This window comes from Eptatretus burgeri, chromosome 1, assembly GCF_056783735.1.
Source record: "Eptatretus burgeri isolate ZD-2024b chromosome 1, Ebu_testis_v1, whole genome shotgun sequence".
NCBI lineage: Eukaryota > Metazoa > Chordata > Myxini > Myxiniformes > Myxinidae > Eptatretus > Eptatretus burgeri.
Genome location: NC_140961.1, coordinates 82,058,385 through 82,073,504, shown reverse-complemented (window position 1 = coordinate 82,073,504; position 15,120 = coordinate 82,058,385). Strand labels below are relative to the sequence as shown.

General features: G+C 40.6%; 1 protein-coding gene across 1 annotated transcript in view; it reads right to left on the bottom strand.

Annotated features, from left to right (window-relative positions):
- Positions 1-70: 70 nt before the first annotated feature.
- LOC147034841 (inactive rhomboid protein 1-like) overlaps positions 71-15,120 on the bottom strand; it is a 112,895-nt gene continuing 97,845 nt past the window's right edge. Inside the window, exons 15-18 of the mRNA XM_085890340.1 lie at positions 14,245-14,320; positions 8,760-8,860; positions 4,557-4,710; positions 71-1,263 (exon numbers count right to left, since the gene is read on the bottom strand). Of these exons, the coding sequence (XP_085746466.1) occupies positions 850-1,263; positions 4,557-4,710; positions 8,760-8,860; positions 14,245-14,320 (745 nt within the window). The 3' untranslated portion in view covers positions 71-849. The remainder of the gene's footprint in view (positions 1,264-4,556; positions 4,711-8,759; positions 8,861-14,244; positions 14,321-15,120) is intronic.

The window sequence follows — 15,120 nt, the reverse complement described above, 5'->3', positions numbered from 1 at the left end:
GTGACAAATCCACAACAAAAAAAGGCCTACTTTGTAGAACATGCCCCTTAAGGAAATAACAAAATACATCTTTCTTCATCCTATTTTATTGACAGCCCTTGCATCAGGGTGGTTTCAAATGGAATCACACATTGCAAACAATTTATGCCATGGTACTCAAAAAGGCATCCAAACAATATGTATTACTAAATTTTAACCAAGTTAGACAGTTACAAATGTTTTATTTTTCATTTTGCATAACTGATTAGAGAATTATCTCTGCAGTAAGGCACAGTTCCATTCTAGCTTCTGTGAATGCATAAGTAATACTGATTAGCTATTTATTGAGAATTTGGGCACAAGATTTGTGTGCCCAATTATTCATTCGCATTAAATTAAAAGAATAATGCTTAGAATCTGTTTTCAATTGTCAGTCCATGGTAACAGTGCCTGATAAATTGAAGGAGAGTGTCACAGTAAATCAGAAAGGAATATTTGCTACACGGCTTTGATGAAACCTTAAAATACAGCATCTTGTGATGAAGATAATGGGAGAGAAATTTATGAGTATAATGCAAGGCAGTAGCAAAGTTGGTTGGCCATTATTTTGGATTTGATCTCCGACAGTCATCGATCATAAGTGATCACAAGTTGATCTTCAAACAAAAGATGAGCACTGCACGTCTAAAACTGACATCTATGAGTGACACTTATAGTTTAATTGGGAAACAAATGGCACTTGGTTTAATCAGAAAATAAAGTTCCTTTGATCTGGCAAGCTCTTGAGAGCCCAGAATTTTTGCATTGTGGATTGCAAAGATACAAAATTGCTGGAGTTTTTGCAAACACCTGAATTTTGATTGTTGAACCTCACCAGAGGTTGTGCTTCTCACAGAAGCCTTCAGTAAAAGGAATACAGTTCAGATAATGGCACCAGCCACAGTCAAAAGGAAAAAGGTAGAATATCACAAGAAACCCAGTTATGGTGATTGCAAAAGTCAAAACTGATATGATAAGTGGAAAGCAATGACGTGGTGCCTGTCCGTTTTGGTGACCGAGTCCAATGTAGGGTAGCAGAGCAAATGCAATCAGGAGACCTGCAACAATTCCCCCTACCTCTGCCACCAGATCTATGGAGGGCAGCAGACTTATTAAGATCAGGATGATGCCAAAGGCTGAAAACCTAGCTAATGCTTGCCAAGGCTTTTCAAATGCATGCCAACTTTGTAACATCTGCAGCAGCACACACACAAAAATTCCAACATGGGCACTCCAAGGTCCAACCTGTAGGGATGGAAAAGACAGAATAGACATGGGCAAGTGTGCAAAATGCTGGAGATCAAGCAAAAATCAAAAAATTCAAAAATCCACAAGGCTCAGTTTGGCCATCTTGTATGTCCTCCCATTTCTGATTGTTGGATTTTTATCTCGCACCATAGACCACAACACACAAACTATTGTGATAGGTGAGAAAATATTGTGTCGTATTGTTGATTATCAAGTTCTTCAAATCCTGAAGGCCAGGCCTGCTTCAGCATGATCACCATTTCCTTGTCTCTGTCTCTGTCTCTGTCTCTGTCTCTGTCTCTGTCTCTGTCTCTGTCTCTGTCTCTGTCTCTGTCTCTGTCTCTGTCTCTGTCTCTGTCTCTGTCTCTGTCTCTGTCTCTGTCTCTGTCTCTCTCTCTCTCTCTCTCTCTCTCTCTCTCTCTCTCTCTCTCTCTCTCCTCCCCCTGGTGGTAGTTTGTTGTTTGGGTGTGGTGTCATGTTGCTGTAGCTGCTCTGTGCTGTGGTGAGTTGTTCATGTGGTTTTCCTCTTCCTGCCTCCCCTTCCCTCTTTCCTTTTCTTCATTCTGTCCTGCTCTGTTTGTTTCGGTTATTTTTCGAGTTGTCTTCAATACCATCCGTCCTTGAGAGAGAGAGAAAGAGCTAGAACGGGCCTACTTGAGTTTGGCCTACCCAGTGTTGATGAGGCTTTAGCAACATTTTGCTTCATACGAGTCTCATTATTAATTAGGGTACCCAGTCTAATGGATTGTTTTTGTTCTGTTGATTTATTATTTATTATTTCATATTTTTCCTTTTGCGCCAGCAATTTGCGGGTGTTTTAGCTTTAAAAATCATTTTCTCGGCAACCATAAGAGCGATCGACAAAATTTTCACCATAGTATGTGTCTTTTTCGATAGCATACTGAATGTATCATTATGATGCTATAGGTTACGTGGTACAGGCGCCATATTGAAAAAACCAAAAACTGTCTCCCTCCGTGTCTCTGATACCGTGCAATGGGAAAATTTTTTTACTTAATTCATTTTAATAAACTCCCCATGGGGAAATCTTACATTTTCGTGACGTCATGGGTGAAGTGGTGTCCCGGTGAAAATTCGTCAAGTAGAACGCTGCATGGGAAAAATCAGAAATTTTTTGAGCCTCATCTTCACAATTCCCCAGCGAAAAATTATAATGACATCATCGGTGACTTGGTTCGGCAGCTATCTTGTTTTGAAATTTTTTTTTAAAACATTTTCTTCTCCAGAACGGCTGGAGAGATTGAGGTGAAACTTTACACACACATTCTACATGACATTATTTTACAACTTTGTCAATTTCTTATTGATCGGTCTCATGGTTTGGCGGCCACAGTGAATTTACCCGAAAACCTTCAAACATCTTCTTCTCCAGAACAGCTGGTCAGAAAAAGGGGAAACTTATAAAACATTCTCCGTGGGTAGTGGATATAAATCTGTTAATGACGAATTGATAGGTTACATAGTTTGGCAGCCATGTTGGATTTAAGAAAATATTAAAGAATGTTTTCTCTGGAACTGCTTAACCTATTGATGTGAAAATTTGTAACTGTCATTGTTGTCTGCATATATGGTAAAAATGATGATGTCACAAGTCACATTATTTGGCAGCCATCTTGGAAAGAAAAACGCACCTTATCCAATTAACACGAAACTTCACAAACATGTTCCCCTACTCCATTGGAGGCAGAATTTAAATTTATGATGTCATAGGTCAGATGGTTCATCAGCCATATTGGATTGAAAAATAATAAATTTTTAAAATCTTCTTCTCCAGAATGGCAGGATAGATTGAGCGAAAATTTCACAAACACACACACACACACACACACACACTTTCTCCAAGACATCCTTTCACAAGTTTGTTAATTTCTAATTGATAGGTCACATGGTTTGGTGGCCATATTGAATTTACCTTAAAACCTTCAACCATCTCCAGAATGGCTGGTCAGATCAAGGGGAACTTCATATACATATTGCTCAAGGGTAGTGAATATAAGTTTGTTCATGAATAATTGATAGGTCGCATGGTTTGGCAGCCATGTTGGATTCAATAAAAATATTAAATAATGGTTTCTCTGGAACCACTTATTATATCGAAGCAAAACTTGGCAACTATCATATTCCACCATGTCTGCATATATGGTAAAAATTATGATGTCACAAGTCACATGGTTTAGCCCTCATCTTGGATAGAAAAATGCACCTTGTCCGATCAACATGAAACTTAACAAGCATGATCCACTACCCCATTGGAGGGAGAATTTACATTTATGATGTAATAGCTCACCTGGTATGGCAGCTATATTGGATTGAAAATTAATAACTTTAAAAACGTTCTTTTTTTGTTTGTTTTCATGCCAAGCCTAATAAGGTAAACATACTAATGAGGTTTCTCGTTGCAACTGCCAAATTGGCAATATATCTCTCAAGGAAAGAAAAATTAAATGGAAAACCTATTGGGCAATGCAATGTAATGTTCTTCTTTAATGCTCTTGTGTCAATGAGAATAATACTTGAATTTTTTTTCACCCAAGATGCTAAAAGGCTCATTTTTTTTCACCCAGATGCTAAAAAGCTTGTTGATTTCACCAATACTTGGTGTCAGGAAGGAATTAGTGAGGTTCATGAGAACCAACTCATTATACTTTTATAGTGTACTATGGGTGCTGCATAAAGTTAATGTTTTCTTCTTTCTTACTTTCTTTTGTTCTCTCTTTCTCCTCCTTTTTTCGATTTATTAAATTGTACTTCAGTAATTTTCTGGAGCATCCTTTGTTTCTTCAATTTTATGCACCAATGGTTGGTGTAATTATATAAATATTTTTTGTATTTTATGATAATAAAAGGACTTCAAAAGTCAGTCTCAGTCTCCCTCCCTCTCTCTCCCTCTCTCTCTCTCCCTCCCTCTCCCTCCCTCCCTCTCCCTCTTCTTCTCCCTCTCTCTACCTCTCTCTCTCTCTCTCTCTCTCTCTCTCTCTCTCTCTCTCTCTCTCTCTCTCTCTCTCTCTCTCTCTCTCTCTCTCTCTCTCTCTCTCTCTCTCTCTCTCATTGGTGGAATTGTTGGGTTTGGTTAAAACAACCCCAAGTGATCCAAATAAAGCATCGGATTTAGGAAGCAGGGATTCAGGTGTGGTGACATGTGGGGATAGTACATAAGTCGCAACAGCATTATATGGTACATTAAAGCAATGAGTGTCCTAATGAATAATTTGTTCATTATTATTTTTTAAAATGGCATCGAATGGTCTGCACTTTAACTTTAGACTCACGTTTATGCTGTGCGGAAGTAAAATAGCACTTAGCAGATTGCCAGTGATTCCACAGGAGATGTACAAAAGTGAAATTCTGAACCAACCAATCAGCTTTTCCAGCCCACGAACAAGGATCACATTAATTGTGACTGATATAAGGCAGTGCATCACCCTGTAAAAAATCATTTTAAAAATTAGCAATTTGATATGTCAACCTCAGTTGATTAAACTGATCACTTGATAAAATAATTATAGAACAGTATATCATTTGGAAAAGCAGAATGGTTATCAATTTTGTATATTTTTACAACTGCTGTATTAAAGGAAATACTGTATCTCAACAATCCATTGAGGAGCGAATATGTTCCTGAAAAATGCCGCGAATGTCAGGCCATTTTTTTTTACATGGTCTTGGCACGTGGAGGAGCGATGACACAGAACAAATCAGGACACAACATAACAAAGGGAACAGTAGGAGAAAGGGGAACCACCAACAGTAGGGTAGAGGGAGAAAAGAGATGGAGACAGACAAACAAGGGATGCAGGTAACGATGATGGTTAAGGGAGAATGCAAAGGGTGGACAATATGGATGCACAAGCAAATCTGTGTTTGACCAGTTTGTGATTTTCTCAAGGTCTGGTGAGAGGGAAGAGGTTGCTGCCTGTCTGTCAGAAAGATGAAAAATGTCACGACAGAGAATGGAGTCATCATCAAAGAGATAAAGAGGATTTTTCCAGAGTCAGTTATATAATTGATGAAGAATTGGAATAATATGGGGCCAAGAACACTGCTTTGGGGTACATCAGCCTTGACAAGGAGAGGAGATGAAAGGGTTCTGTTGAGAGCCATATGTTGTCTACAAGACTGGAGAAATTCATTAAGCCATGTGCGGAGTTAGCCTTGGATTCCATAGGCAGACAGTTTGGAGAGCAAGGCAGGATGCTAGACTGCACTTTAACTAAGCTCAAGATATGTCCAAATAGACGGCCCTGGTTCCATGTCTGATATTGAGGGCCTCCACCATTGGATGAATCTGTGCATAAGAGAAAGCAGTTTTCTGTGGAAGAATTCCAAGGCTGAATTCATATCAGTGGTGGTGGATATAGGAGACCAGTCCTGAAGTGTAATGAATAAATAAATAAATAAACTGTGAATATGCAAAGCGCAAATGTAGAAGCAGGTCACTCTTTGTGAACCGCGAAGAGCAGGACCGTGAATGTCAGGACCGTGAATGAAGAGAAGTACTAAATACAGTAGCTGCCAAACATGGCTGCCAAACAATATGTCAGCAGCTATTAATAGATGTTGATTTTTTTAAATTTGAAAATCATGTGAAAAACTTTTTAAAAGTAGGAAAAAAAAACTTCAACATCGCCTCCTCTCAGCTTCCCCTTTGTCCTGCCCCACTCAGTTTCCTGATCGCCCTACCTATTGCAGCTTCCCCCTCATCCCACCCCCAACCATCCTGGACACTACCAGCCTCCCCCCACATCCCTCATCCTTCCAGTCTCCCACCCATCCCAAACCCACTGAACACCTCCTCACCTGTCCTTCACTGTGGGTGGACCTCAAACATCCAAGGCTTTCGCTCTGACCTGACAGATCTCTCAATCCAGGCTGCTGCTGACAAACTGAGCATCATCTGTTTAGCAGAATTCTTCCTCCCATAGGATGTCCCTGACTCCTTGGTGTCTCTCCTTGGCTATTGCCTCCTCTGATTTGATAGGTCTGAAATCCGCCCTGGTGATGGAGTTGCACTTGACATCAACAACTGAATTTCTGATTGGCTGTGTACTAATCTTACACCTCCCAACGCCCAGGGATATCTTTGATTGCGACTTCTCCTCTGCTCCCACCTCATGTTTGACTGTGTTGTAGCATCCTCCAAACAGTTACAACTCCATCTACATCTCTTTCTCAGACAATATGGACCAATTTTTAACCACTCATCCTAACTTTCTCTTCCTCATATGTGGCAATTTCAACTGTCACCATGGAAATTGTCTGGGTGTTGGCATTTCAGAAAATGACTTCAATGACTACATGGGACTGACTCAATCAGGTGAACACCTGCATTTACTGCACAGGAGCTGAACTACCCGAAACAGTTCACACCTGCATTTACTGTATAGGAACTTTACTACATTATAAATGGTGGTTGTCATGTTAATTTACTATATAGTAACTGCACGGTACTACCTTTAACTGTGGTTCACAAGCACATTTACTGTATAGGAACTGTACTACCATAAACACGAGTTCACACCTGCATTTGCTGTTTAGGAACTGAATAACTTGGAAGGGAAGCCATCAATATTAACGACAATGAAAATGAAGATAAAAATGAAGAAGACATAAAAAAACTGATATTTTACAAATAACTGTGGCAGCCACAATGTGGATACGCTGACATGGATTTTGGGCATGTCCCTCACCTTGGAAGGATTGACTCGATGTAAGTGATATATGTCAAATACCCAAAGTATCTATTATATTTGTGAACCGTGGTGTCTGTCCATGCATTTTTATGTTCGCACATTCAGCTGTCTCCCATTTCCGGTGACTTCTTCCGGTGCTGCATTTGAAAAGCTCCGCATGCAGGCAAAGCTCAACATTCAACCAAAATAAATGTATGATACCAAGTGAGATACATTATAAACGTATAAATATAGCATGGAATCACAGTTTGTTTATTAACAGTACATTAAGATATGACCTGGGCTGACAGGATTGCCTCGAGGTACACACGCTTGCCTCTAAACTGTCGAGCCTGGGTTTGAATCTTGGCCCAGCTATAAACTGTCATCCTGGTGTTTCACAGACTGGGAGAATCATCAATGTGTATTCCGTCTATCCAATGGACATTAAACTGGGCGTCCTATCTTCCGACATTAGTTGGTGGATATTAAAGATCCCCATGGTGTCCTGTCACGAAGAGTAGGCGAGTTATCGCCATCACCATGGGCAAAATATAAAAATTTTGATCAAACTACTGCTGGGAAGGCAATGGCAAACCGACCAGTATAACATTTTCTCAGGAAGCTGCTTCTGTGGCACCAATGCTTTGTGACAGAGTACGCTCAACGTTTTAAAATGAGGCAGAACAGACATATAAAGAAAAGGGGAGAGAGTAGGGATAGAGAGGCAGGGGAGTAGGGGAGTGAGGGGAGTGGGGAGAGAGAGGAGAGTGGGGGAAGAGAGGTGCGAGGGTACAAGGAGAGTTAAGGGAGGGAGAGATGGAGATGGAAGAGAGAGATAGAGAGATAGAGAGATAGAGAGATAGAGAGATAGAGAGATAGAGAGATAGAGAGATAGAGAGATAGAGAGATAGAGAGATAGAGAGATAGAGAGATAGAGAGATAGAGAGATAGAGAGATAGAGAGATAGAGAGATAGAGAGATAGAGAGATAGAGAGATAGAGAGATAGAGAGATAGAGAGACAGAGAGACAGAGAGACAGAGAGACAGAGAGACAGAGAGACAGAGAGACAGAGAGACAGAGAGACAGAGAGACAGAGAGACAGAGAGACAGAGAGACAGAGAGACAGAGAGACAGAGAGACAGAGAGACAGAGAGACAGAGAGACAGAGAGAGAGAGAGAGAGAGAGAGAGAGAGAGAGAGAGAGAGAGAGAGAGAGAGGCATGGGTTAAGGAGGAGGGGGTTGGGGGGGGGGAGAGACGTTTCCTTCTGTGTACATCATGACCACCAATTCCTCCTCACAACCATTGTTTGTGCAAGTCTCCCTATATTTTGTCCTTCAACTCTGCTGTTGGTGTCTTCCATCTCTCTACTGTTCCTTTTGTCCTGTTTAGTTGTGATCTGTTCAGAGTTCTAGCTTTTCCACGAGACTTAATTCCTGATACAACAAACTGTCCGAGGTTGGCAACCATTGTACAGGCTTGATGTCAAAACTACTACATTTTGGATTATTATCCTGATCATTCAATAAAATACCAGAAAGTATGTCTTGCAATGGTTTTCTGATATCCAAGATAGAAAAAGCAACATGGAAGTGTATAAAATGTCGCTTCTCTTCTGATCCAAACATTCAGTTGTAACCAGAAAGTTCCATTTGCATATCTTACCATCATATGAACTAAAACCTCTTTTCACGACATGTTCTTTCCTACATTAGTAATTGACGAAATATTTGAATGAAACATTATATTAAAACATACATTCTACATTTGAAAATTGGTTTATTATCGAACCCTTCATACCCAGCATGCAGGAAAAGAGAGATCAAGGGGCGATAAAGTTGATCAGGCACATCAGGGTTCCAAAAAGGCAGGAGGCCACATGCATCTCCCATGCACTTTATCTGCAGTCAGGCACAAGTAATGTGATGAAAATAGGATAAAACAAGCATAAAGCAAAGAAAATATCACAGATATATTGCACTAAACAACTTGAAGGGTACTCGGTAGAGTGCATACCTCCGCCACATAATACCTGATCCACGAGAACATATCTGGCCAAATACATTTTTGAAATATCATGCCATGTATCGTTTTTGGCCCAATCTCTCAATGGTGAAGAATCACCTTTAGAATTAAATAAACATATCCAGATCCGGATTCAGATCCTCACCAAAATGCAATCGATTCGTCCTTGCCACTCACCCAATCTGTCCACCATGTTTCGTCCGAATCCATCCCCAACTTTTTGAGATATCGTGCTATACATCATTTTTAGCCCGATCTTTCAATGGTGTAGAATCACATGAAAAATTACAGTAGTCGGATCCGGATCCAGATCTTCACCATAATCCAAACTTCTTCCTTGTCACATACCCAACCTGTCCACCTAGTTTAATCCAAATCTGTCCACAACTTTTTGAGATATCGTGCTATATATCGGTTTCGCACTATCTTTCAATGGTGTAGAATCACTTTAAAAAATTCTAGTAGTCGGATCCAAATCAGGATCTTCAACAAAATCTAATCAATTCGTCCTTGTAGCACACCAAACCAGTCCATTAAATTTCATCCAGATCCATCCACAACTTTTTGAGTTATCCTGTACGCAATCAGACAAACAGACAGACAAACAGACAGAAAGTGGTGAAAACATAACCTCTTTCACCTTCGGTGGTGGAGGTAATAAACACCAAACTAAATAAACACCTTCTGTGGTGGAGTTTTCACTAAACAGTCACAAAGAGAACATAATGGTCCCCGTAAGCCACAACTACAACAAAAAAATGCTAAATGAGCACACAAAGCTAGCCCAAGCAAATTGCACATGAATATAATAAACGAGCAAAAGTAGGGAGGGTCTCAGATGTATGCAGAATCTCTAATGCTTATTCAAAATGGAGGTTAAAAGGGGGATGGGACTGCACTTATCGCAGTTGGTTCAGCATCTAATAGTGGTTTGGCATCTGACTTGTCAGAGTTCCTTCAATAATTATTGTTTCTACCTGGCCAATCTCTATGTATATTTGATTTTAAATGTTCATTAGCAAAATTGAGGGAGATCTGTACGAGCCTCTCAGTGAGAACAGGAATATTAAATAACTGACAAATATTTCTGAAAGGTTGGGTACTGCAACAGTCACTGGAGAGAATTATGTGAAATGCTTTCCATTGTAATTTCTCAGAGTATTACCTTTGGACTTTAGTTAAGCTATAGAACCATGCAGGTAAAGCATCTATCTATAATTCCAGCAATCTCTGTGTGTGTGTCTGTCTGTTTGTCTGTCTGCGACCGCTGTTTCTCGACGACCGCCAGTCCGATCTCATTGAAACTTGCCAGGAATATTGCCGGGGACCCGCGGATATGCCTTTTCGGGGTTTGATATCGATCGGACGAGCGGTTCCCAAGTTACGGCCATTTTATTGCTTTTTCAGTGTTGAAAAGGTGTATATATGGCAGCTGAAGGTGTCGTTCCACCTTCTCACCTTATCATGCCATTTTTTTTCCCAAATTATTAATAACCAGACGACCACCGGTCCAATCGGATTGAAACTTGCCAGGAATATTGCCGGGGCCCCGCGGATGTGCCTTTTGAAGGTTTGATATCAATCGGACGAGCGGTTCCCAAGTTACGGCCATGTATCTGTGAACCAATGACAGGACACGGTGCTATGACATCACGAATGACTTCACAATGAATATTTATTTAATTATTTTTTTTCTTTTGAAGGATTGACGTCACAATTCTTCTTCTTCGTTTGGTATGACGTCACAATCGACACTGGGGACCTGGGTATGTGCCTTTTCAAAGTTTGATATCGTTCTTCCTCATCCATTTCAGCTGTTTCCCAAGTGTCTCCCAAGGTTTGAAAGCTGTTCTTTCCCAAGGTTTGAATTAATTAATTAATCCCAAGGTTTGATTATTATATTTAATTATTTACTCCCAATGTTTGATTATTATTCAAATTATTAATTAATCCCAAGGTTTGAATTTTCCCGAGGGAAACAGCTGTTTCCCAAGGGTTTGAAAGCTGTTTTTTTCCCAAGGTTGGAATGAATCTTAGTGCTTGGTAGACATTTGTGAATACATTTACAGAGAGAGGGGCGAGAGAGGAGGGGGAGAGAGGGGCGAGAGAGAAGGGCGTGAGAGGGGGGCAAGAGAGGGGAGGGAGGGAGGAGGTGGGACAGAGGGTGGAGAGAGGAGGGGGACAGAGGAGGGGAGACAGAGGAGGGGGTGAGAGGAGGGTGGCAAGAGAGGGGAGGGAGAGAGGAGGGGGAGAGAGAAGGGCGAGAGGAGGGGGAGAGAGAAGGGAGAGAGGAGGGGGGATAGAGACGGGCGAGAGAGGGGGTAAGAGAGGGGGCAAAAGAGGGGAGAGAGGAGGGGGAGAGAGAAGGGCGAGAGAGGGGGAGAGAGGGGGCAAGAGAGAAAGGTGACAGAGGAGGGGGACAGAGGAGGGGGGAGAGAGGAGGAGGAGAGAGGAGGGGGGGAGAGAGGGTCGAGAGAGAGGGGGCGTCACAATTCTTCTTCTTCATTTGATATGACGTCACAATTGATACTGGGGACCTGATACTGCATGCACGAAGCTGCACATACTGGCCCGCACCTACGGGCATGCCCCTACGGGCCCCCACTGGTATTCTAAATTGGTCTAACATACTGTAAATACACTTATTAAACAAGAGAATTAACGACTTGGAAGGGAAGTCATCTATATCTATATATATATATATATTCTCTGTCAGTCTGTCCATCTCTCCGTATTTCTGTCTGTCCATCTGGGTGGGACTTCAAAATAAAATCGCCCCCATTTTGGTTGCTCCATGTCATGTACACCAAAGGCCTCGCAGGCCTCTGGTGAACATGAACCACGGCAGGTTGCCCTGTGTTGGAGCTGTGGTTACGCGTGTGGGTTACGTGTGGAGAGTTGGTGTGACCAGTGTTTCCTGAGAAGAACAAGGTAAATGGCATGTTTGTGAGGGCTCAGGTTTTGACTTTATCAAATATTCTAAAATTTTGCGTGGTTTGGAGCCTCAATGATGCAGAGGCCATGAAGGATTTTTACAAATAAATGAGTCTCAATTCATGTTTTCAAGCAAATTATGCATCGAACTGTAGTCTAATTATATTGTTTCATATTCCCAGGGTATAAAACGGTAAATAAAGAGTAATTTTAGGCAAGTTAACATTTCCAACTACTGTAGATATTTAAACAAATCCTAGGAATACTTTGTATGTAATAATTTGAATATATGGACTAACTATGGAATACAATATTTATTAATAACGTTTGATTTTTCGGAATTTTAAGAATATAAAGCAAAGTTTTAATTTGTAAAGCGTACCTACATTCTGACGTTCTGACTTAGCTTTTTTTTTAAACAGAAAAATTGCCCGATTGTGTTACTCCTGCAAAGGTAGGTTTTAAGGAATTTTTAATTTGTAAAGCAGTGTATTCAATGCTTTGAAGTAAAAAAAAAAATTCACGATAGAAGTCAATCAAGGCAGCTTCAGCTTCAGTTTGCACTGCTGTATTGTTTTGATGTACACATGCTCTGACGTTCATAGCTTTCTTTAAATAGAAAAAATGCCTGATTGTGTTACCAATGGAAAGGTTGATTGCTTTCATGAATTTGCCTGAGTACTGTAATATGCATTATTATATATAAATATATATATATATATATATATATATATATATATATATATATATATATATATATATATATATATATATATATAATATAATAATATGCATTCGGTGAGTGGAGTGAGAACTTTTGAAAACTTGGATTTGACTGGAGGGGGTGGAAAGATGACCTTTAAGGTTTAGGGTTGATGGAGTTGGTTCTCATCAAATAGCAGCTTTCATAAGCACATAGCTAGACAAGATTAAATTCATATGAAATTGAACTGTTCTCTCTCTCACCCCTTTCACCTCTCCCTGTCTCATCCCCCCTCTCTTCTCTTCCCCCTCCACTCCCCATCCCTCACCTGTCTATCTCTATCTCTATCTCTATCTCTATCTCTATCTCTATCTCTATCACTATCTCTATCACTATCTCTATCTCTATCTCTATCACTATCACTATCTCTATCTCTCTCTCTCTCTCTCCTGCTCCCCTTCCTCTATCCCCTCCCTTCTCTCCCCCTCTACTTCCTGCCCATCTCTCCTCTCCCCCACCCACCCTCAGAGAGGAGGGGAAGAAAAAGAGTTAGGATTTTGAGGGGGGATCAAAGATTGGACAGAAGTGGGAGGGGGAGGTTGAGACTGAAGGCGGGAGGGGGTTTGAAGGCCTGGAGTGGGGAGATGACTGATGCCTTCGGTTTGGGGGTGGGCGAGGCTGAAACTTGTGGTTTTGGAGTGGGGATTTGTTACCTGGGGTTTGTGAGAGCGTGGGGGGGGGGGGACTTGAGGACTTGAAGTCACATTTTACTTTTCACAGATGCTCTGTGGGTACCTGCTAGTCCATTATATATTGTGAACTGTGGTGTCTGTCCGTGTGTTCATCTGCTTCCTATTTATGGCAGCACCTGCATTTGACAAGGTCAATATTCACTTTTGAAATGACGGCAGTGCAGGCATGAATAGTGTTAATGCCAAATTTGATTTCGCAAGCAGGATATTTTGCCCTCTTTTTAGACAAATTGAACCTTTGCCACCCAATGTTGCACCACTATTTTGTGGTGGGTGGTATACAATAAATAGCTCAGAGCTTTGGCTCTGAGTGAGACCAAGAGTGCAACACAATTAACATTTTTAAAGTCCATGAAAAATTTTAATTGATAGATTAACTTAAACATTTGCTGTCACTGGGGATGGATACGTTTGTTTGCTTTTACTGTGACTGGGGACAGGTACTTTTCCTTGTAATATAATAAGGAAAGGATGCTTACAAGGACAACAGTTGTTCTTACTTGTAGATTTTCACTTATATCAACATATCATGCAATGTTAAACTGCGACAATTAATTCATTGAAGTTACACGAAAAACAGCAACTAAAGTTCATGAGTATTGTTGTTAAATAATAGTTCAACAGGACGTGTGCTATCTCATGCCCATTCTGGTTTGATCTCCGATTGAATCAGATGCTAAAAGTGCCAGTGTAGTGCAACGACAGCAGAGGTCACCACAACATGTTGAATAAATGTTGTGAAGATCTGTCTTTACCATTCGGGCATGCTGTGTGAGAGTTGTCAGTTACAAGAGAACCGGTCAACCACCCCCTCCCCCCCACCTCCGCACTGACCACCAATTGCTCACATGCTTTGGGTGCAGTTATGTACCTGGGAGCACAGTGTGGCCTCAGGATGAAAATGTCCTTTCTTGAAGTCGCAGTATTGCCGAGAGGTGATTTCACATCTGCACAAAGTGCACAACTTTACTTTTGTGACCTCAAAAGAGATTGCAATTATCATGAGGTTTATGGCTTTTCCCATTGGTTTCTATATCTGTAGGTAAGGGACAAAAGGTAAGACAAAGCAGACCAAGGCACCAAAGTGTCCAACATCATTCAAGTTTACATTTTGAGGCCAAAGTTGTCATACAAGAGGATTATTTATAATGTACAAGCATATTCATACTTAAGAGCCAGCCTTTTTACCATTTTCAGCAGAAATAAAATAAGGACAAAACAACATTTGGACAACAGACTTCCTGTTTAGTTCTGCCAACGTCGTTTTGGTGCTGCTTCATATATATACATATATATATATATATATATATATATATATATATATATATATATATATATATATATATATATATATATATATATATATATATATATATATATCGAAAGAAAGATTGTTGTGTTTTATGAGTACCACTGTCTACTTATCTTGGCAAACATTATTTAACAACAATGGTCCCAAGTGTCAAGAAATGATCTTCCATAAATTAGGTTAAACATTTTAGTTATAATTCAATATAGGTGGGGCACTGGACAGATGTCCTAGAGAATAACAGGTGTGTGTGTGTGTGTGTGTGTGTGTGTGTGTGTGTGTGTGTGTGTGTGTGTGTGTGTGTGTGTGTGTGTGTGTGTGTGTGTGTGTGTGTGTGTGTGTGTGTGTGTGTGTGTGTGTGTGTGTGTGTGTGTGTCATAGAGATCAGACCCCATCACTGTAGTGTGTATCAGGAAGCAAGTGCCACAACAGTATTGA